Source organism: Merops nubicus, unplaced genomic scaffold, assembly GCF_000691845.1.
Source record: "Merops nubicus isolate BGI_N331 unplaced genomic scaffold, ASM69184v1 scaffold4115, whole genome shotgun sequence".
In the NCBI taxonomy this organism is placed as follows: Eukaryota; Metazoa; Chordata; class Aves; order Coraciiformes; family Meropidae; genus Merops; species Merops nubicus.
The window spans coordinates 1,363-22,828 of NW_008608807.1; the positions used below are offsets into that span (position 1 = coordinate 1,363).

General features: G+C 40.8%; 1 protein-coding gene across 1 annotated transcript; it reads right to left on the reverse strand.

Moving 5' to 3' along the window:
* Positions 1-1,927: 1,927 nt before the first annotated feature.
* TRMT1L (tRNA methyltransferase 1 homolog (S. cerevisiae)-like) lies at positions 1,928-20,604 on the reverse strand. Its single transcript, XM_008940357.1, has 15 exons — positions 20,475-20,604; positions 19,231-19,341; positions 17,321-17,434; positions 15,598-15,662; positions 14,999-15,128; positions 10,964-11,087; positions 10,034-10,113; positions 8,709-8,955; positions 7,549-7,761; positions 6,102-6,292; positions 4,931-5,009; positions 3,986-4,152; positions 2,863-2,922; positions 2,268-2,394; positions 1,928-2,165 (listed from the first exon to the last, which is right to left on the reverse strand). Exons 2-15 carry the CDS (start codon positions 19,265-19,267, stop codon positions 1,928-1,930), a joined length of 1,872 nt encoding a protein of 623 aa, XP_008938605.1. The 5' UTR covers positions 19,268-19,341; positions 20,475-20,604.
* Between the last annotated feature and the right edge of the window lie 862 nt (positions 20,605-21,466).

The following is a 21,466-nucleotide window of genomic DNA, read 5'->3' on the forward strand; positions in this document are numbered from 1 at the left end:
TTACTACTATAACCATGTTGGTCAGAAAAGTTTTGGGACATGCTGCTGTACTGTTAGGGACCTGTCTGAGGCACAGCTGAGCAGCTGCCGTGTTCCCCAGTCCCGGTTTCTATATGGCATGAGGACAAGGTACCAGTCACACCTTTAACAGAATTGAGGCTAAAAAGCCCCCAGACAACAGCCTTGAACCAGCACTAACATTCTGTTAACTGGTTAGTGCAGGCCTGACCTTACCTGCGGAACAACTGAGGCAACCACTGAACGAACACTGCTGCTGCTGATCACTGAAGAACTCCTTGTCCCAGTTTAATTGCTTTGTCTTAGAAAAGATGCTGTAAAAGTAATCAAAAATATTTCCCACAACAGACTTCAGTTAAACTTTCTTTTTAGCCTACTTTATTGTAATTGGAGCACTCTCTTTTGTTCCAGTTAACCGACTTTATGACTGGTTCTATCCCAGTTCCATTAGCACTGCAGTGAGCAGTGTTACTGGCAAGCAAAGCCTTCCAAGTCTCCCCACTTGTAAGTACCTAGTTCAGAACAACTAAGGAATGTTAACTTTTCTTTCTCCTTGCATTTACCTTTCCAACTTGATTCTAAGTTATCTATGAAAAAGAACTATAAGCACTACATTTTTGAAGTGAGCTTGTTGCTGTATTATTGTTGCTGAAGTGCAATCTGTTATCCCTTTCGGGGGTAATAATTAAGACAGAATTAAAATAACTCATTACCAAAGTGGTCCTGAATTTAAGATGGTGTAAGAGGCAATAACTTAATTCTGGCCTAATAGTTGAGGAAGTTTTGCATAGTCAGGAGTGTGTCAGTTGTGTTACTCTTGGCTGATGCTCAATGAGTGAGAAGAAATAACTCCTGCTGTGAAGTTTCAGAGATGGCCAGGTACAAATAACCACCCCTCAGACTCTGCTCCTACACAGACCGAGCCCTGGGGCCAGGCTGAACACCAGACCTGTGAAATACCGAAGGACTAGTTCAGCTCTGGTAGTCGTTGCCGAACCAAGTGAAACGTGCCGAGGCGTCTGGAAAAAGTTTCGGGGAAAGAAAGGACAAAGTCAAGCTTCTTTGGCTGGAATGCTGCCGTATATTTCAGGAACCCAGAATGGACAACCAACACACAGCGCCTTTGCTCCTGGACAGGAGAGCTCTTTTTAACAGCCAAGACTGTCTTACTGACAGTTTCATCGTGAACCTTCACCTGCAACGCCAGCGTGTGGTGCCTTAGCACTGTATCTCTTTGCAGTAGACAACCAAAAGTAATCCCTGAACAAACAGCTACTGAGGGTGACTCTGAACCGGTCTGGTTCTGAACTGAAGCCTCAGGAACAGTCCCGGAAGCGTTCCTTTCCGTTCCCATTTGTGTTAGCTCCTTGCTTGCAGGCAGCACTATGAAAAGAACCCAATGCCAAATTACACATGCAATCTGGAGTTAGGAGCATGCCCAGTCAGGACTTTCTGGCTTGTTTAAACTCAGATCACATTTTATCCTGTGATATTTTATCATCTTAACATGACCTCTGAATTGTCAGCAGTCAAGTTTTAGGAATCTTCCATTTTGTATTAAGCTCACATTTAGAAATGTGTAAGACTCTTGGCCTCATCTACCCTTCTGGCTTCTGTGCCAGCAGCAAGGCTGGGACAAAGACTCGGGAGCAGCCACAGCGCCTCAGGGTGAAAGTGGGTGCAGGTGTAAAAGCAAGGAACTGTCCGGGAGACCTTCCCACGGGAATGGGACCTTGGCCCCCGCACTGTGACCGGGACTACGTTCTACCTAATTCTAAAACATCTTTTCAAATTAAGATAGCAGACAACTCAAATTTTCCAAATCCAGTTCGGTAAGAAGTACTGGCTTACTTGAACGGGGGGTGCTTGCAAACCTGCAGCCTGCTGAGCTAGGGCGGAGGGCCGGGCGTTACTCGGCCGTGTAGTGGGGGGCGCAGTCCTTGGGGAACACGGCGACTGCGGCTCTGTCGTCCTCCAGGAAGTCGGCGTCCTCGGCCTGCGCCCCGGTGTAGGTGGGGGTGCTGTACTTCAGCAGCACAGTCTTGAACTGCGCCAGCGGCGCGTTCGTCCGGACTCCCATGGGATCGAAGTGGGTTCTGCTCACTCTGTACCCAGCTTCAGAGAGATAGCTTAAGAATTTATTTAACCTGGGAAAAAAAACAAAACAAACCCATTTCAAAAGGAGTTAATGCTTATAAGGCTGATTCCACGCAAGTTACAGGCTGGCGTTATGTAAGACTGGAACTTACTTCGGCATATTCATTCCTTTAATACTGTGCCTGTGGATATTGTAGTAGAACGCAGGGTGTTCAGAACTGTTCTCAGCTTTTAGCCGCTTGTTTGCATTCCGAACCCCTTCGTCGCTTTTCCTTTTTCCTGGACCACAAAGAAAATGCCAGCAAAACCAGTAAGCATTCAGTGAGACCACAAAAAATACCAGCAAAATACTCAGTCAGACCACAAAAAACACCAGTGAAGCCAAAGACAATACATTAAAGAGAAAAAAGCCATGTAGCAACTACACCTTCGTGTCTGTTTTTTTAAGGTAGGGTTTTGCGGAGTTAAAAGCGACTGCATTTAATTAATGTGCCCTTTTCAGTAATCAGAAGCAAAGCCAAAAAGGCCTCAGGGAATATTTAGCATTCTGCTTTTACTGGTGAATATGATAAAGGTAAAAGTAAAACATGAAGGTAAAGTAAAATCAGTATTTAGTGGAGAAATAAATAACAAGTACCAGTATTATTAATTTTAAAAAAACAGGGGAGCACTAGGTTGGCTTAGCTGTTGCTTAAAGTATAGTTTTATTTAAAACTGCTAGAGCTACACCAAAAATGATTGACTTACCGTGTATCAAGAGGGATTCTGGAGAAGTATTTGATGTTTTAATATATACGCCGCACTCTTCTAGAATACAAAATAAAATTAAAAATTAATTCTGGTGCCAGACAGTAAAATGTGACATGCCTGGGTTCAAGAGAAAGAAATGACACCAGGTCCTGGCAGTCCCTGTGCAGCATGACAGCTGGGACCCTCTGTTCCTAACAGCACATGCTCTCGGGCTGGGATCGGGACCAAAGGACCAGCAGACACTCAGTACCTCCATCCCCTTCAGGGTGGTCAACCAGCCTACATGTGTTGGGTTTTTGTGGTGGGCCTTTGGTAGCAGGGGAGGGGCCACAGGGGTGGCTTCTGTGAGAAGCTTCTAGAAGCTCCCCTGGCTCCAAGGTGAATCCACCCCTGGACAAAGCCAAGTCAGTCAGTGCCTCTGCAAAATAGTATTTTTGGAACACTTCTGTAAAGAAAGGCTGAGAGAGTTTGGGTTATTCAGCCCAGAGAAAAGGAGGCTCTGGGGGGACCTTACTGCAGCTTTTCACTACCTGAAGGGGCCTGTAAGAAAGACAGGAACAGTCTTTTTAGCAGGGCCTGTTGTGACAGGACAGGGGGTGATGGGTGATGGTTTTTAACTAAAAGAGGAGAGATTTAGACTAGATAGAACTTTTTTTGCACTGAGGGCAGAGAGACACTGGCCCAGGTTTCCCAGAGAGGTGGTAGATGCCCAGTCTCTGAAACATTCCACGTGAGGTTGGACAGAGCTCTGAGCAACCTACTCTCATTTCAACCCTGGAGCCTTTTGTTGTATTTTCTCCTCCCTATCCCACTGGGGAGGAGTGAGCAAACAGCTTCAGGGTGTTTAGTTACTGGCTGGGCCTACACCGTGACATTGCATTATGTTTATTTGGTTTAGGAGCTGCCATACATGCAAAAATACAGTGCTCTGCCTCTGACAAACCTTTCTCCTTTTGTAGCACCAAAGAACAGCTGACAAGACCCATACCACATTCAAAACAACACTTTCTTGACCTTTTTATGTATACACTGCTGTTAGCAGTAAGCTACCCAAGAGCAGCACCTCTCTAAATAACCACCAAGCCAGTTCTTTTTGTGAACGGTCTGCCATTTTGCTTACCTTGTTTGCTCTCCTCACAAGGAGTATGGGTAGAATTAGGTTTTGAAGTTGTGCACTCAGCTTCGCAAACAATTGTCTTCAAGAGGGACTGAGCTTCATCCAAACCATGCTGGACAGCTTCAAAATACATTCTCCTGAGGAATCCAGCGTTGAACAGGGCTCCAGACCTACAAAATACAAGACAAGTGAACAGTTAAAGACTTCCCAATGAAAGGAAGAAAGTTGCTCTAAAAAACTCTCGCCCAAAACGATCAGCAATTTTGTCACGCTGAAGTGCTGCACTAGGTTGACTGTGTTCTTAACCTGGCAACACAGAATTGCTTTGTTTCCAATGACAGTAACATTGGTCTGGTGTCAAAAATCAAGATCTCAACAGTGGTCATTTTATTTTCACCACTGACTTGCCTTATGTTGAAAGTCATTTAACCCCCAAGGTCAGGTCAATTCTCAACCATTCTTAATACTATGAAATGGTTAAAAGACTTAACAAAAGGATTTATTGTATGTCACAAGATAAAATTCTAAGTATTAATTATCAAGCAGTGTATTATTTACTACTGTCAGCACATGTAAGGATTTACTGAATAAATGCTCCACAAATATCAAGTAATAAACTGCTGCTTAAAATTGGGCCACTAAAGGAACACACAGTCAGGTTATCCCATGCAGGATGCATGAAATAAGTTGCACTGAATGTGAAATCTAAAGCAACTTTCTTAGTATTTATTAACTGGTTTGAACTCCATGGACAAAAGCAAAACCAAATACTCTGCTAAATTCAAATCAATTAAATGTTCCCTGGATTCCTCCCAATTGCTATACCACCTTTTGCAGTGCCAAAACCCCTGGCAGACTGGCATTTTTATTCTGTGACTGAATAGCTGACCTCCAGAGGGCCTTCCAACCTGAATTATTCTCCAATTCTGTATAGTGTTCCGAACTCACCAGAGAGGACCAAGAACTACTGCTGTCTTCCCAGGCATGCTGCCGTGACAGTCGCAAGGCAGCTGCTGATAAGGGTTTTCTACAACAGAAGAAGAGGATTTTGGTCGTTTTGACATAATTAGCAATGCCTACTTTACTGGTGAGAGAGGACATAGAATGAAGTAGTAGCCTGCTTCAGTTGGAGGTATGTGGAAGGGCAAGCAATAGCAGAAACGTGACACTTCTGCCAAGCAGGACTTAAGAGAATTTACAGATTGATGACTTGGATCTTTAATAATTTTTAAAACACTGAAAGGAACAAAAAAAAAAAAAAGCCATGTAACTTCCTATGTTTCTTGGCAGATTTCAAGTACCAAGGAGATTATTAGGCTTCCTACACTTACATAAGTAGACATTCAGATTAACAGTAAATATCAACAAAAATTTCAGATATCAGTCAATTATATCTACAAAACAGAGCACACCTACACGTTTCCTAAGTCAGCTTGCTTGTAATTAAGGCCTTAAGTAAACAATTGATTTTCTAATTAAGATCTCTGCCATAACTGCACTTAGCAGTTACTCATCCCTGTTCTTAAGACTTTATATATAATTTAAAAAATCTTTTTCATAACAAGCTCACTGAATACTCATGCACCTGACTCAGCAGGACAGTTGAAGACACCACCAGTTAGTAGTTAGACAGCCAAGAACCTGTAACTTTGAAACAAGGTTTTTCCTTTTATATTCATTGAAACTACCCTGTGGCTCACAGCTACCTCCTAGTTTCAGTTTTGTCTCCTACCTCTGCTAACTTGTGTGTAGAGACAGCCCACGAACAGCTGGTTTATAACCTAGAGGCTGTCTTCATTTACCAACAAGTGTTAAAAGACAGATCCATGGACACATCAGGCATCCTGCCAGCTTCAGCAGCTACAGCTAGTTGGAGTGTGGCCCGTCTAGAAACAAAGCCAGTATATTTCCAGCAAAATCCATGCAGACAACTAATCTAAGTCATTAACATAAAGCACCATACCCTCTCCATCTCACACGGTACATTCACTGTTACATTGAAGGCAATTAGTACTTTACTGAAAGGATGTAAATATAAGCAATGCCTGCTAGTACAGAAGCACACAATGGAGACACAGGAATTGGACCTTCTAGAAAGAGCCGAAGAAAAGCCCTTTACCTTCTAACATATTTCCCTCTTTCTGAAAAATTCTCTCTTCACACCACTGGCAGTGGATGAGGTATCTTATCTTCCTTGCTGAATCATCCGCAAGAGATGGTCCTCTTAAAACTCTGACCACTACTAGAACAAAATGTTCTAGAGCTACTGCAAGTAGAACTTCAATGCCTTTGTTACAGCGAGCTGCAGCTCTAGGGAGGAAACACAAACACAAAACCACGTTGTACTGAAATCAGCAAACTGAGATTGCCACGTCACCTGAACCTGCTGAAAGATTCTTGAGCTCATCCATGCTCTAGAAAGAGATACTAGTGATCTGAGACAGTGATAAGGAGAAAGTGTTTCTTCAGTACCTAGTTTTGTCTACTTCTTGGTAAGGCTCAGCAAATCTTGGTTTACTTCTTTTTATCATGTCTAGAAATATTGGTCTGCCACCTAAGTCATCTTTCTATCCAAGTACCTTCCTATTGCCAGGGTATTGTAACAAAAAATATAAACTAAATGAAAATCAGAGAAAGCAGAAATGTGGATGGATACACGCGATGGGCGGTCGTCGAATGTTCATTCAATACGGACTGTGGGAAGGCAAGTGAGCACCACCTGAATTGCTAGGCACTGAGAAGGAAGAGGAAATCTTTAGGGGAGTTGGACCATATAACCCAGTGAACAACTGAGTAGCATGTCTGTAACTAAGAATATTCTTGCAGGGAGCAATTTCCCATGCACAGGGAAGTTAAACCTAAACCCATTCATGTTGTATTTCTGCTCTGGCATGCTGAAAATCTCTGCATGCTTTATTTTTTCCCCCGTGTTTCCTGAGCAGTTGTCCCATCCTCTGGCCTTTATGTTTTTTTTCCCCTTTTAGGGGAAAATCTTTCTAGAGATCAGGTTTTATGTCTTGCTTTATTTAACAGACTCAATTTACTGAGAATGTCTATACACAAATGACTAATTAGACAAGACAGTAATCACACGTATCTTTTTAACCTCAAGCATGAGGATCTGAAGTGAACATCAGCTTCCACTGAAGCAAGTCTTACTGCAACGCTTAGTTAGAAGCCATTCAAGCAGCTTAATTAACATTTGCGAAGTCCTACACAGCATTAAAACTACGAAACTGACAGAGGAATGAAGAGTTTGCAGATATGCAAGTCTGGGTATTACTTTTCCTATTGCCAACCCTCTCCACCACCAGAAAACCTCCCCACAATTCCACACCTCTACCCTATCTATGCATTATCACCTTGCCCAGCCTTTTAGTTTAACATTTACATTATCCCAGCACACATAAAATATGAAACAATTTTTGTAATAAGAAGTCTGGCTTTTAGAATTAGGGAATCCTGGAAACTGAACACACACAGCCTACAGCAGCAGTCTTACAGGTTTTATCGCTAATGATTTTCTCGTCAAGTTTTTACCACAATTTGAGCTGACTTAGCAATACCTTGTGACAGCAGCAATTACTATTCTGGCTGCCAGCTCCTTGTAGTACTCTGTTCGGACAATATTACAGCCATAGTGGCGCAGGGCGACGTGCTGAGCCTTTGCATACAGAGAGCTGATGTCTGTGGACGTCAGTGACACAATTCCAAGATTTCTCACATTTCTAAAGGCAGAATCCAGGTAATTCACAGTAGTTCCAAAGGGGTCCAAATGGCTGAAAAGAAAGGAAGTACCACTGAGTAGCTATAAATGCTCAAAAGTTGAGCTTTAAACAGAGAAGAACACTATTATAGAATCTTCACCTATGGTCATATTTAAAACAAAAGGTGGAAACGTGATTAAAATCTACAGCACACCTCTCATGAATTCCTCTGGAATACTGAAGTGTCAAATTGGAAGAACCAGGGAAGCACTCTGCTGGAAAATATCCCCCACTACAAAGCAAGCGAGTGCCATTTTTTTTTTTTTTCATCCTGACCCACTGACCAATTCAAGTCACCATCTGATTCTTACCTTTATCCTTACAAAAACGGGAAACTTCTAATACCAAAAATAGCTTCAAACTGTATGCATTCAAGTTTATGTACTAAATAATTAGCCTCATTTTCAGTCTGAATACCTGCTGCTTAGATTTTGCTGTTAATCAATACCAAAAAAATCCAATCACTTATCTTGATGTCTGTATAGGTTTTGACTGTGTGCATCTACAAACCCAACTGGGAAGAATTAGCCTGCTTTAATTGAAAATGAATATGCTGCAAAATGGATTAAAATGAGATGCAATAAAATCCTACACAATATGCCAAGGTATTAAATTAAAACTAATTAAAAGTTGTTTTTTAAAAAAGATTACTTTGACATTTCTCTTTATCAGACAATTATAAAAAAAAAAAAGTAGTTTAGCTTAAAATTTTCATTACATTTATAGTCCCTTCTGGATGTCAGAAGGCTTTAATATTTTTCCAGCCATTTCTAAAATGCTTAAGATTAAAGTTCTGTTACTAAACTGTTTCAGGGACAACAGAATTACATTTAAAACCAGCAAGTGACTGTTGATTGATTCTTACACTCCAAATTCCTAAATAATCATATACTGGGAAATGAGGTGGGTTGTATCATTATCAGACCAGAAAATTATGAACAGAAACATTCAGCACTTACATAAAATCAAATGATCTCAAATGCATTATAACATTGGCATCCATTTTTGTCACCTCAATGGTATCAGTATTTTCTTCTCCATCTCCCATTGCTTCATCATTGTCTTCGTCCTTAGTGTTCAGCTTCACCTTCATTTTGTTTAAAAGGCAGTTTTCCTGAATCATTGCCACAGAATTCTCATTGCAATCATTAATTGTAACTCTCACAGAACTTCTGAGGTGCTTTGCCCATTGTAATCCCATTATACCTAAGGAAAGATAGAACCAGAACTCCATAACAGAATAAAGAGTTGGCTTCTGGGTTGCTCAACTGTCTAAGACAATCATCTTTTAAAATTCTAAGAGTTTGTGGTGCAAATTTTCTCATGTTCCTGCACAAACGTGTTGGTGACTCTCTGCCTCAGCACAATGACAATGGGGAATGTAAAGGGACAATCTATTTTGCACCTTCTTTTATGACAGTTGGTGCTACAGAAGGACAGACTGGTACTTTTTGCAGCAGGCAGGACCCACAATCTGCAGGAGAGCCCTTTGGCTTGTTTAACACTTGGGTGTAGTGGCCAGGCTCCTGTGACAGACCACCATAAAACACACATGAGAAGAAGTGCTGTGAAGACTTTTAGGCTGCCTCCAAGCGTTTATTGCTGACTTTGGCAGTGAAGTCTCTGATTGTGCTGTAGAAGTGCAGGGCAGGATGCACTTGGGAAGACTGGCCTAGTTCAGAAGGGCGAGAAGTTCACTATCAAGAATTTTTACACAAAATGCTAAGCAGCTACTGCTGCTCTCAGCTGTGACCTTGAGTGTACAGCAGCTGGCTGGTAATGAGGCAGCAATCCAGATCCCTTCAGATGTTTGTTCCAGACGGTTAACAGACACTGATGTAGGTACTTTATATTCAGTTCATGTTCAGAATCTTTGTAATCAATTAACAGATGATGCTGGTTAAAAAAAAAAAATTGGATTCATCACCATTTTTAAACCATGGGTTGATTTTGCAGCCACATTCCACAGCTAAATAGTCATAAGAGACCTGTGATGTTGGACACAACTTCAGGAAGATGCCATTTTGTGGACATTACAGCAACTGAATAAGGAGAACACTAAATTTTGATTTAGTATTATTTATAGTCTTTTTAAAAGGCCTAATACCAGGCTCTTGGTGGCTGGTTTTTTTTTTTTTTGTATGGAAGCTTATGACTGCCTACCTAAGGCAGAAGAAGTTTGCATGCCCCCCATTAGTTTTTGAATACGGGTGTCAGTTACTACTGATTTCTGCAGGTTCAAACTATTGGTTATTAGCCAGAAGATTAAAGAAATTGACTTTACCAGTGGCACCAAAAGCATCCAAACATTCTATCGGTTCACGTTCCTTAGCTAGAACAGCTAGTGCACAGAAGATCAGTTGCCTTGGAAATATAAAAAAGAATGGTCATTGTAAGTAAGCGGAGTAAGTAGTTCTCCTTCCTTCTCACTATTTATTTCCCTTGAACATAATACTACAACATTTAAGCTAAACACAGAAAAATTGCAAATCAAAAACCTCAACTACCCATAAAAGTTTAATTCTACAGCGGGATATTCATAAGGTAAGATCCTGAATCAACTTACTGGTCACTCAAACACCACAGGCCTGTGTGGGCTAACTTCATACCCAGAAGCTCAGATATTAACAGCTCAAGACACGAGTGGATGGCATGGGCTGCAGCACACTCCCATGCTCTGGTGTCAAAACTCATACCTTTCAGCAGTGCTACAGACATCGTTTATGACTCCTTAAAAAAAGACAATGTTTCTTCCTTCATTTTAAAAAATGCAAATAACAAGAAGACACTTGAGAGAATCTGAGTCCCAAAGAGAAAAATGCCTAGAATATGAAAACTGTGAATTCTAGGTACGCTGCTGTTCCTTTAAAGGAGAGCAAGCAGTGACTATCCATGGTATCTTCTGGAGATTCACAGAAAAACATCTTAAGTGTATACAATAAAGTTATTTTTCAAGAGTGCTCCTCCCCAAATCCCATTCTTCTTCATAAACTACTCATTACAGAAATAGGTAATTGCTTCAGAAATGAGAACATTTTCTATGTTGTCTTCCTGGGTTTAAATGTCATTTGTCAAGAAGCGTCTTCTGATGGAAAACTACTTCTCCTGCCCTCTGGATGAAAGTTTTGCAGGGTTTGCTTTTCAAAATGAGTATTTTTCAGTACAAACTCACTGCCCCTCTGGTACATCCCCCCACTCCCTGTTCTCTTCTTACCTGTTGAGTTTCATTTTAGGATTAAAGTAGGAATCTGTTTTCTGAGGTGTGGAGTAGTTGGGAAGAACCTGCACATCTGTGGCTGACTCTTTCACCACTTCAGGAGCATACTTGGGAGCAGGAACTACAAGAAAGCAATTGTAGGGGAAGGAAGGAGTTAGGGAGGATTAAAATTAACATTGGCACATTTGATAAATTAAATTGGAAATTTGCTTCCATGTAACAAGAGGTCTGGGTTATGCTGCAATCCAACTAGCACATGGATTGGTTAAGAGGTATGTGGAGGGGAAAAAAAAAGTAGGCAACAATTTACCTTCTAATCGTAAAACTGGCAGATGAAGATCAAGCTCTGGCAAAATTTTCTTCCCATAAAACATCAGATTTGTTTCTCAGTTAGGCTCCTATGTATCCACTCACATTTAAGAAAGCAAGTCCCCAAGCCTGAGACTTAGCATATTTGGTTTGCACGTTCAAACATAAGACATTGCTAATTAATTAAAGCCTTATTAACATAGTTCCTGAACATGTATCAAAGAACTGCAAAAATACCTTAAAATCCTTGATCTGATCCACGTTATCAAACAGTGCCATGAAATGTGTATAGACAGCACAAACATAGGGACCATTTCAGCACTTTAATATAACATATTAACTAAGAGATGAATCTATTTCACAACACTAACTGCATTTAAGTAAAAGCTATGGAATATGTTATGGATGTGTCACAAAGGAGATTTAGGTCACTAAAAGTATCACTGTCAAAGATATTAGCTAAAGTGATCTTTAATTTCTCAAAGTGCAACAAGGTTCACACTTATCACCCCATGGAAGAACATACAGAGGAAAATTGAGTTAGAATCAGGCTAGACTGATTTACACAGGGACAGGGGATGAAAAGGGTAAGGGAGACCCTCCCCCTCAGTCCCAGGGTCAGGACAGACCCTCTCACTCTCTAAACTCCTCCTCAGAGAAGAGCTTGAGGGGGCCTGGATCCAGACTTGGCCTCAGCCATGTGCAATGGTCCATGTCAGGAAGAATTAGGCAGAGGGGTTTCAGTGGTGTTGGTTCAGGGTGCTGTTCCAGGCCCTGTACAGCTGTGAGGGAGCAGCAATTTGAGATTTATTAACACTGTTACAAGAAATCATCAGATCAGGTTGTTAGGGATTTCTAGCAATACTTAATTGGTCAGTGATCAGCCATTTGTTGGAATCAACAGTGACTAAAAGACTGAACACAGTTTCCCAAATCAGATCTCTCGCTCTCGCACACACACACACACATAGAGGTTAACTGATGATTGCGATGTTTTTCTCTGCAGATTACAGTAAATTTTTGCTACCCATTGATCTCTGAAATCTCACAAGACCTTGTTACAGTGCATTGTTCACTCTTCCCTTTGTCAACATCCATCACTGGATGATCTGAATTATACGAGATCTACCCTGAACCTCACAAAAACCTACCCGAGAGGTGTCCCAGCTGCAGGGAGATGCCAAGACTCATCCCGCTGCCATCCCAGAGAGCTCCAAGGAGCCTCACTTGGGATGGGTATTTACAGGGGCACAAGATGATTGACTTTGGTCAGCACTTTTTCACTGTGACCATCATGTGAGTTAGGCAATCCTGACACCTTTCAGCACGGGCCAGGATCCAGGCAGGAGGATTTTCAGTACATTTCCCAGGCAATCAGGAGTTTCAGGCATGGTTTGGGAGTGTCTCATTGTCCAGCTCCCTGTACTTGTACTTGAGTTGATTATCTCAACTCAGCTGCTCTGGTGGGCGAGACCAGAAAATGCCAGACTGTCCTAGCTCAGTGCCCTTGCCATTAAGCCAGAACATGGTGTTGGCTGGGGCTGAATGGCAACACTGCCCAGGGTAGAGGGGCAGCACCATCCCTGGATGGTACTGCTAGTACCAGAGTACTTCAAGGGGGCCTATCAGAAAGATGGGGACAGACTGTTTAGCAGAACCAGTTGTGACAGGACAAGGGGTGATGGCTTTAAATGAAAAGAGGGGAGATTTAGACTGGATATAAGAAGAAATTTTTCACAGTGAGGGTGAGGAAATGCTGTCCCAGACTGCCCAGAGAGGTGGTAGATGCCCCATCCCTAGAAACTGCCTCAAGATGAGGTTGGATGGGGTGCTGAGCATCCTGCTCTAGTTGCAGATGTCCCTGCTCAATGCAGGCAGGTTGGACTAGATGACCTTGAAAAGTCCCTTCCAACCCAAACCAATCCGTGATCTTCTGATTCTGTACTATTGCTTCTCAGACATACAAACTGATGCCCAGACACTAAACCTCTCTTCCCAAATTGCATATTGGTAACAGAAATAATTGTCATCCTCAGATTTCCCAGGATTGTCTTTACCATATTGTATCTCAATTAAATCCATATGTCTACACAGAGACAAAGAAATCAGACTAATTTTTCAACAGTAACAGCATGGGCTGTAGCAAAACTCCTCAATTTTTACACAGCAGCTGATCAGTTATGTTCTTTTTACTTAGCTGTACACAGCTTGCAAAAGCAAACAAAACAAAAGCAACGTTTATGATTTGGCATTCCATTTAAAATGTTTTCCATCTAGTTTATCCAAGTTTAGAAACACAAGCTGAATTCTACAGAAAGTCAGGTAGGGTTGTAATTTACCACTACTGACACCTTGTGGGAAAACTGCCCAGCCTGGCCTCTAACAGGAATGCTGGCCAGTTCATCACTTGTGTTGTACCACCCTTGGACAGGAACGCAGGAGGCTAATTCATGTGCTCATCATTTACCTGACAGTGAGTAGGGGTGGGAGGATTAACATTTTGCTCAGACAAAGCCCAGGTGTTGGAAGTTTTGCAACCTGGCAATTTGGAAGCTTCACGATCCGTCCCAATCACTGGGACTGCTGGGACTGCGGGGAAGTCTCATAGCCAGAGGCTGTACCAAGAGAACTACAGTAGAAGCTGGTAGCAAGGTCTGACTTTCCTTGCCTCATCCCTTAATTAATATCACCATTAGTCTGCTAGGAGCCAATCAGCACATGAGACATTAACCTGTCCTGCCCCATCAATAGGTATAAAATCAGTCTTTAGACTCCTCTATTTCTGAAGAACCAAATTCCAGCTGTTCAGATAACAGGTCAACAGGCCTGGACCACTCTCCTCCTCAAGCAGGGACTCCTCTCTGGTAAAATTTGCACCTCTGACTTGGTCAGATGTTACCCAGGAATTACTAACTCCAGTTTGATTTTTGCAGGAAGTGTTATTTATCAATGGCAATTCTGAACTGTTTACATTTGTCATCTTAACAAATTACCAATTTTTGCAACTTTGCGAATCTGTGTCCCTGGAAGTCCTTGGCAGGGCACTGAAACAGGCAAATCTTGACTTTAATAGGTAGCTACACACAGAATGCTTTGAAGATAAATAATCAACCAAGTCTGAGACTAGGACTGGATCCCGCTGCACCCATGCTCCCCTTTTAGAAGGAGCCTAAAAAGCAAGGGGGTCCTTTCTGAACCTTGTGCCCCAGCAGGAGGGCCTTCCCCAGCCACAGAGCCCCCTACACAACACACCCCTGTCAGGACTCTCTGGGACCAAGAGAACACAGCCTTGTTTTGTGAACCCATGCCCATACAATTTGGATAGAAAGCAAAGAATTTTTTACTGCTGAAAGATTTACTCTAGACTGTTCTACGAAGAAGGGCAATGAAATAGAGGCATGACAAGCTCTGTACAGGTTTTGCTTTACGGATGCCGTGTCCCCCACTCTTTGGGGGAACACAGAAGCCTGTATTTAAAACATCAAGCTAATTGTGAAGGGAGTATTATTTATCTTCAAGAACTGAGTAACTAGTCAACACAGAAACTAAATCACAACTATCTTTTGGGAAAAAAAAAAATGTTCTGAAATATTAAGGGCAGATTTCTCATTAGAAAAGCTAAATATGTTTTAGAATTTTTCTTATGTCTCTCACTCAGGTACCATGGTTATTGCATATGCCAGGCAGTACACAAAGACTGAATGTCTGAGGCTCTGGCCCCACCTGTGATGAACCTGGACTCCGTTTCTCCCTTGTTCACGTGCCGGTTGATGTGACCGATCATGTCAGTCCTCCGCGTGATAGTCGCCGAGCAGATGATGCAGTGGTAATGGGCCCCCAGCTTTGACCAAGTCTGGGAAGTACAATATGGGTCGTTTCAGAATACACAGAGGTTAAAGTAGAACTATACCTGCACAGAGGTGTGTGAAGAAGCCACCCGTCTTTTGCTCCCTCCAGCACACACAAAACATTCTGAGTCGACTGAGAGTGTAACTAATGACACGGGCAGAGCCCTCCTGCTGCAGCCAGCTCAGCCCCACCAGCACTCCAGAGGCTCAGCACTCAGGGAAGAACTGGCCCGAGGAACCCTTAGTCTCTTTCACACAGAGCTGCTCTTTACTCCAAACTGCCAGTGTTTTACATGATCTAGGCAGCTACTCGCCAAAATAAGAGATACAACTACATTCAACTACCCTAGGCTTACATAAGTACTTATATTCTGGCCTGATGAGCTTTTGGTTATCACTGGATAGCAAGACCTATCTTGTGGCAATTCCCTGACTTGCAGGATAACAAGTATTGCTGTGCTTCAGCATTCTTACCTGGTCTCCGATGAGGTTGGGTTTTACTGGGTGACAGGGTAAGTAGCAGATACACATTCGGTACCCTGGAAAACAAATCCTCATCACATCACAGCACAGTGAATAAACAATACAGGTGTTCTATACCTTATGGCCTCATTTCAAATTCTAAATACTGCCACAAGACAGCAATAAGAGAACATCACTAGTTATTTGGTACATTCACCCTCTGCACAGGTAAATTTAGCAGCTAATTATACATTTTAAATTTTAAAATGCACAATAATTAGACACAGGCAATTCATTTTAGCAAGTCTGTTAGCATCCTACAAAGCTACATCGAGTCTTCAGCCTATAAGGTATATAGCTTTCAAAAGTACTTGTATTTTACAAAAGAATTGTCACCTGGCTGAAGCACTTGTGTGAAGAGTCCTACAAAATCTATGTTCCACAGTTTAAAGAAAGAACAACAAAGACACCAGCTAATGCATGCAAAACCAGAACTCCAGTCAGCTCACTTCAATCTTGACCATCTTCTAATTGGTCATTTTATTTAAAAAAAAACCCCACACCCCAAAAAAAACAAACAAAAAACCAACCAACCAAAAAAAACCAACATGTAAAGCTCGCTTTCTTTCCCTTCTTAAATTTCTTGTAGGGATTTTAATGCATCTTATCAGCAGATCACAGAGTTTGTTAAAAAATAGGTGAGGCTACTAAACAGATACTAAGTAAATACTTTAGTATTTATCTGCAATCATGAAATCTTCATGAGTCAAAACCAACTGTGTGTGTGTCTCATTATTAAAAATATAGCCAAAACTTTATAATTTTCAATATACACCTATTTTAAATTGTATAGCAATTTTCATGACAAGCACTTGTTTTTTTCAAATGAGAAAATGCACAGTGGTAACTATTTTGGCATGTACAATACAGAGCTGATCTCAGAAGGACAGAGTTAAAAACTTTAGGCTGAATAAGCACATAATGAACTGGTGTGAAGCCAGGGTAACAAGACTGGAAGGGCCCTAAGATTAAAGGACAGAATGATTTTGAAGGCTGAAATAACCAGAAACAAGACACCAGAATTAAGAGCAGTATCTAAAGACAGTAAAATTCTGCCTACCTTTGTAGACAATGCCTCATTCTGGCTTCTTTACACAAACCAGAAACAGATTTGGACAAAGATTAAAACTCAATATGCCCCAAACATAACCTGTGGCTATTTTAATACTAAAAAACACACCTCTAGCAGAATTTAAATGCAAATGTAGGACCATCTTAGTATAATGCATTGGGTAATACTACCATGAACTAGGTAATGGATGGAGCATTTGTACAAAAATTGATGTGATGTAAAATCATGTAACCGGTCACATATGATTTCTTTGTTATTTATACTGTACATGAACCTCTGCTGTTCAAGCACACAGGGGCTGGATTTCAGATTTATGGCCAGTGCCCATTTCTGCAGAACTGAAACAAAGCAAATACCTCAATTCTGCATCAACTGTCATTGCACACTGGGGAAAGGACCCTTTTGTGGGGGGCTACAGAGCTATTTTACATTTACATTTTACATACCAGGTCAAAATTCATTATGTCAAAATATGGTTCTAATTCAGAGCTGATGACAAGATGCTGAAGTCAAAAGGAACTGAAAAACATGAAACATGGAACGATGTTCTACACATCCACAATTTATTCGACCATTTACTATTCAAATACTGATTGCCATTACCTTCAAATTCAACAGAAACTTTCCAGTGAAAATTCAGAAGGTGTCGATGGAGTTTATGACCATAGCAAGCTTTGTATTTTTCTTCAGAACACAATGGACAAGGCTTCTTTTCATCTGAAAACACAAATAAACAAGTATGAGAAACATGAAATGTAGTTATGATGCATGCTAAGAGAAAAAAGAATGATGACACTATCCATGGGAGTTAAAGACCAGTTCCCCTGGGTATGTTCTATTGCGTGTGTATACAAATTTCAGATTTATGGATTGCCTCTTTCTACTCTACAGAATATAGACAAAACACTATTAGTTTCAAGACCATTAACTTCTACAAGCTTTAGGCTTTGTTTTCTAGTATTTTTAACTCCAATAACATGAGGCTAATGCAACTTCTGAAGAATACTGCCAGAATTCTACAGATAAAGTCTAGAGACTTGCAATGTTTCAAAGAAACTCCACGTGAAGAGGTTAGAACTAGTATCTTTCTTTCCACTGTCTGAATCTTTTCTTTTTAAGCTGCCAAAAAAGTAACACACAATATGCTAAAATTATTTTTCTTCTTGGAAATCTGGCCAAGGGACAAAAAAGCAAAGGCAAGATTCTCTGGCATCAAGGGTCTTGAAGCACTTGAAGCACCAACCTAAATATTACTAAGCTATTGGGAGACCTATGCTGTGGAACTGTACATAGAATTATGTATCAGAGCATGCACACATCTGCTGCTGGGTCTTAAGGCTGAAGAATGTTAACCAACCTCTCATGCAGAATTTAGCAGAAAAGCTTCTATGTGTTAGAATACTACGGGATTAATACTGAAACATGCCACACAACATGGGCATCTATAATAATAATTAACTTATCTTAGGCTTGTACAGCAGTAAAACTCCTTTTTTGTGACTTTTTTATGAGTGGATTACTGCATCCACGCAGAGTCCCATGCCACTGGAGCCAAGAGAGGCAGCCTAGGGCTCACCAAATAAATCACCAGCGCTCTCTAATGTTGATCAGGCTTTCTATTAACTGCTGATTTACTGAGCATCAGACACACGAGGTGATGGGAACAAAGACAAGTCAGTCCGTTAACGCACATGGCAGAAGAATGCTACATCCATGGCAGAAGAAAAAAAAACACTACTGAGAATAGGCAAGGGAAGAATGAGTTCTTGTCACTACTATGGATTTACATGTTAACTTTGCTCAACAAATGCTACAAGTACCAGACTTAAGAGATACTTGTTATCTACCTCGCTAAACACAGAATGAACTCTCTATAGATGTTTTTGGCATAATAAACATTAAACAGACACAAAGGTAGGCTATGATTTGCATCAGTTGCCACTCTAGAAGATGATTAAGGCACAAAAGCCCTACGATGCAGAGCCTATGTGGACTCTGATGTTTGATCTGTGAATAGAAACTAGTTTTTTGTTGTAAGGGCTGTCACTACTTGCACTAAACACATACACATAATCAAAGATAAAAGATACTGTAATAAAAACACTTTGCAGACCTAAAGCAGTCCTCCAATATACATCTGGATTAGAAATGAGTACAGAGTGGGAAGAAAAAAAACCATCCAAACCAGAAGACATATTTATTTAAACATTGCAAAGACAACAATCAGTTTCCCCATTACCACAGCTCTTGAAGTAAAATAAAAATGAGACTATGCTGCTGGATAGCTAGAATTAACATTTCTCTGATCTGTGCACATTGCCAACATTAGAAATGCTACAATGCAGAGGAAAAAGGTGGAAAGGAATCTTTAAGGCCTTGTATTTACTGAAGGAAGTACAACATTCAATAAGTAGGGGAAGAAATCATAAAGCTACATTTTATTAAACGTCTCTTCAAGCATTATAGATATATGTAGTGTGCTAAAAAGAAAAAATAAGAAAAAATGTAAATACCTGTAACATGAAGATCTGTGTTCTGGGACACTGCCATGGTAAACTCACCTTCTTTTAGGTTAGCTAGTTTCTCTAGCCCAGCAAAATCTCTTTGAATTGAAATATGTTTCTCTAAAGAGCAGAGACATTTGTAAGTTAAACATTCTTAGTGAAAAAAAAAAAAAAAATTACTACTGTTTTTCTATGCATCATTTAAAATGTAACACTATTAGAGAGAATGACTATAGTACCAATTGAAACACTTGTTTGTATCCTTTAACTTCCATGGAAGAGCAAATGACTGTAAAATTATTCCCCAGAGAGATTCTTTAATAAGACCCATGTATTTGCATTTGCTTTTTAATAATGACACACAGCGAATTTCTCTTTTTGAAAAAAACAAGCTAAAAAGAACAGTTCACATTCCATTTAATCCTGATTTCACTGCTCTGCATCATTAAGTGAATGCAAATCATGCACAGAGCAGTATAAAAACATCCTATGAACTGTCTAGCAAAATTAAAATACCAGCTGCAAGTAGACCAACTGTAAATAACAACTATTCACTGTATAGCCAGGGCACATTGAACTCCACCATTTTTTTTCTTCCTCTTAGGAGACTGTAATCTCCAAATTCACCTTCTGATTTTTCAACTTATCAGTCAATGGGAAGAGTGGAGCATTTGCTAAGCCCAAGAGAGACAGCTTATCCAATAAATCGGCTTTATAGGTTTCAGCACATAGAACATCTCACTTTACAGTCACCCTGATTCTGTAGCAATTTTAAACCTTTATGATGATTTAACAAGCTCAGTCTTCAGGTTTTCTGATGTGAAGCAAGACAGCAATTGATCAACAGGCTCAAGATACAGAGGTGAGTTTTAAAGCTAGGGTTCAAAGTTTTTAAGCTTTTAATTTCTGCACTTAGGTCCACTAGATTTCGTCTTTTCGCTTTCAGCACCTGAGCCTGATGTAGATCATACCTCATCTACCCTTGACTTCTCTCACTGTGAATGTGCGAATTTCCACAGGGATTTCTAGAAATGTTAGTAAGGGGAAAATGGCACCTCATTTGAAAGAGATGTCCAACACCTTACGAAAACACTTTATACAGATGCATGGGAAAAAGTATCCCTACCTATCAGATCTACGGAAAACAAGATTTCACACACTCCCTTCACTTTTCTTCTCTGCTATTTCTACGTTTTCTCCTCCCCTCCTCCTCAGTCACACAACACAAATATTCTTAGAGTTTGTAAGCAAACCTCTTGGACAATCAGACGATACATCCAAAATGCTGCTGTCGGATTCCTTTGTGGGTTCTTTCTCTGCTCCTTTTTCTTCGGTTTCCAATTCAGACTCAGCAACTTTCACATCCAAGTTGTTGCTTTTCACTTGTTCAGAGACAACCACACCATCTTAACCAAATAAAACAAAAAAAACCACCATGTGTGTTTTTGATATAATTGAATTATACAGAAATGTTCATTTGTTTCAAATAATCTGCTGATTCTAAGGAGCAAAAATTACTACAGACAATTGTGAATCTATCTCACCAGATGTTGAAAGTTAACAAAACAACATTTACATGTTATTTTCTGGCAAAAAAAAAAACAAACGAGTGCTGGCAAGACAAAGCAGGCAAGGTGAAAGTCCAATTAGCAATAGTCCAGGTAACAATATATTAGTGGCTAAGACAATGTGAAAACAGCTCACAACTAGTTAAATAATCTGAAAAAGGAGGGGAGCAAGGAAGGAACTTGCTGTCAGGGCCCTGATGAGCACGAAGTCCTGGTGCCATCAGTACTTACAAATGAATGACTGCTCAAGGGTCAGGCAGAGATGGGTCTGCTGAAGAATTTCAGAAGGACTTAAGGGGCTGAGTGAAAGCACAATACAATGACAAAAAGTAATCCAAATGGTGGAGTTGGAGAAAAAAAGTTAATTTTCCTTTCACTTTGTGGTGATGCAGCCCCCAGGCAATGTTGCAATTCAGCCCCAGCCAACACCATGTTCTGGCTTAATGGCAAGGGCACTGAGCTAGGACAGTCTGGCATTTTCTGGTCTCGCCCACCAGAGCAGCTGAGTTGAGATAATCAACTCAAGTACAAGTACAGGGAGCTGGACAATGAGACACTCCCAAACCACGCCTGAAACTCCTGATTGCCTGGGAAATGTACTGAAAATCCTCCTGCCTGGATCCTGACCCGTGCTGAAAGGTGTCAGGATTGCCTAACTCACATGATGGTCACAGTGA

Excerpts from the sequence above, each read along its gene's own strand:
- TRMT1L (XM_008940357.1), bottom strand. The coding sequence starts at position 19,267 with ATGGCAGTGTCCCAGAACACAGATCTTCATGTTACAG. Across the intron at positions 8,956-10,033 it reads GGATGCTTTTGGTGCCACTG|GTATAATGGGATTACAATGG; the intron begins GTAAAGTCAATT and ends ATCTTTCCTTAG. Across the intron at positions 2,923-3,985 it reads TTGTGAGGAGAGCAAACAAG|AAGAGTGCGGCGTATATATT; the intron begins GTAAGCAAAATG and ends TTTGTATTCTAG.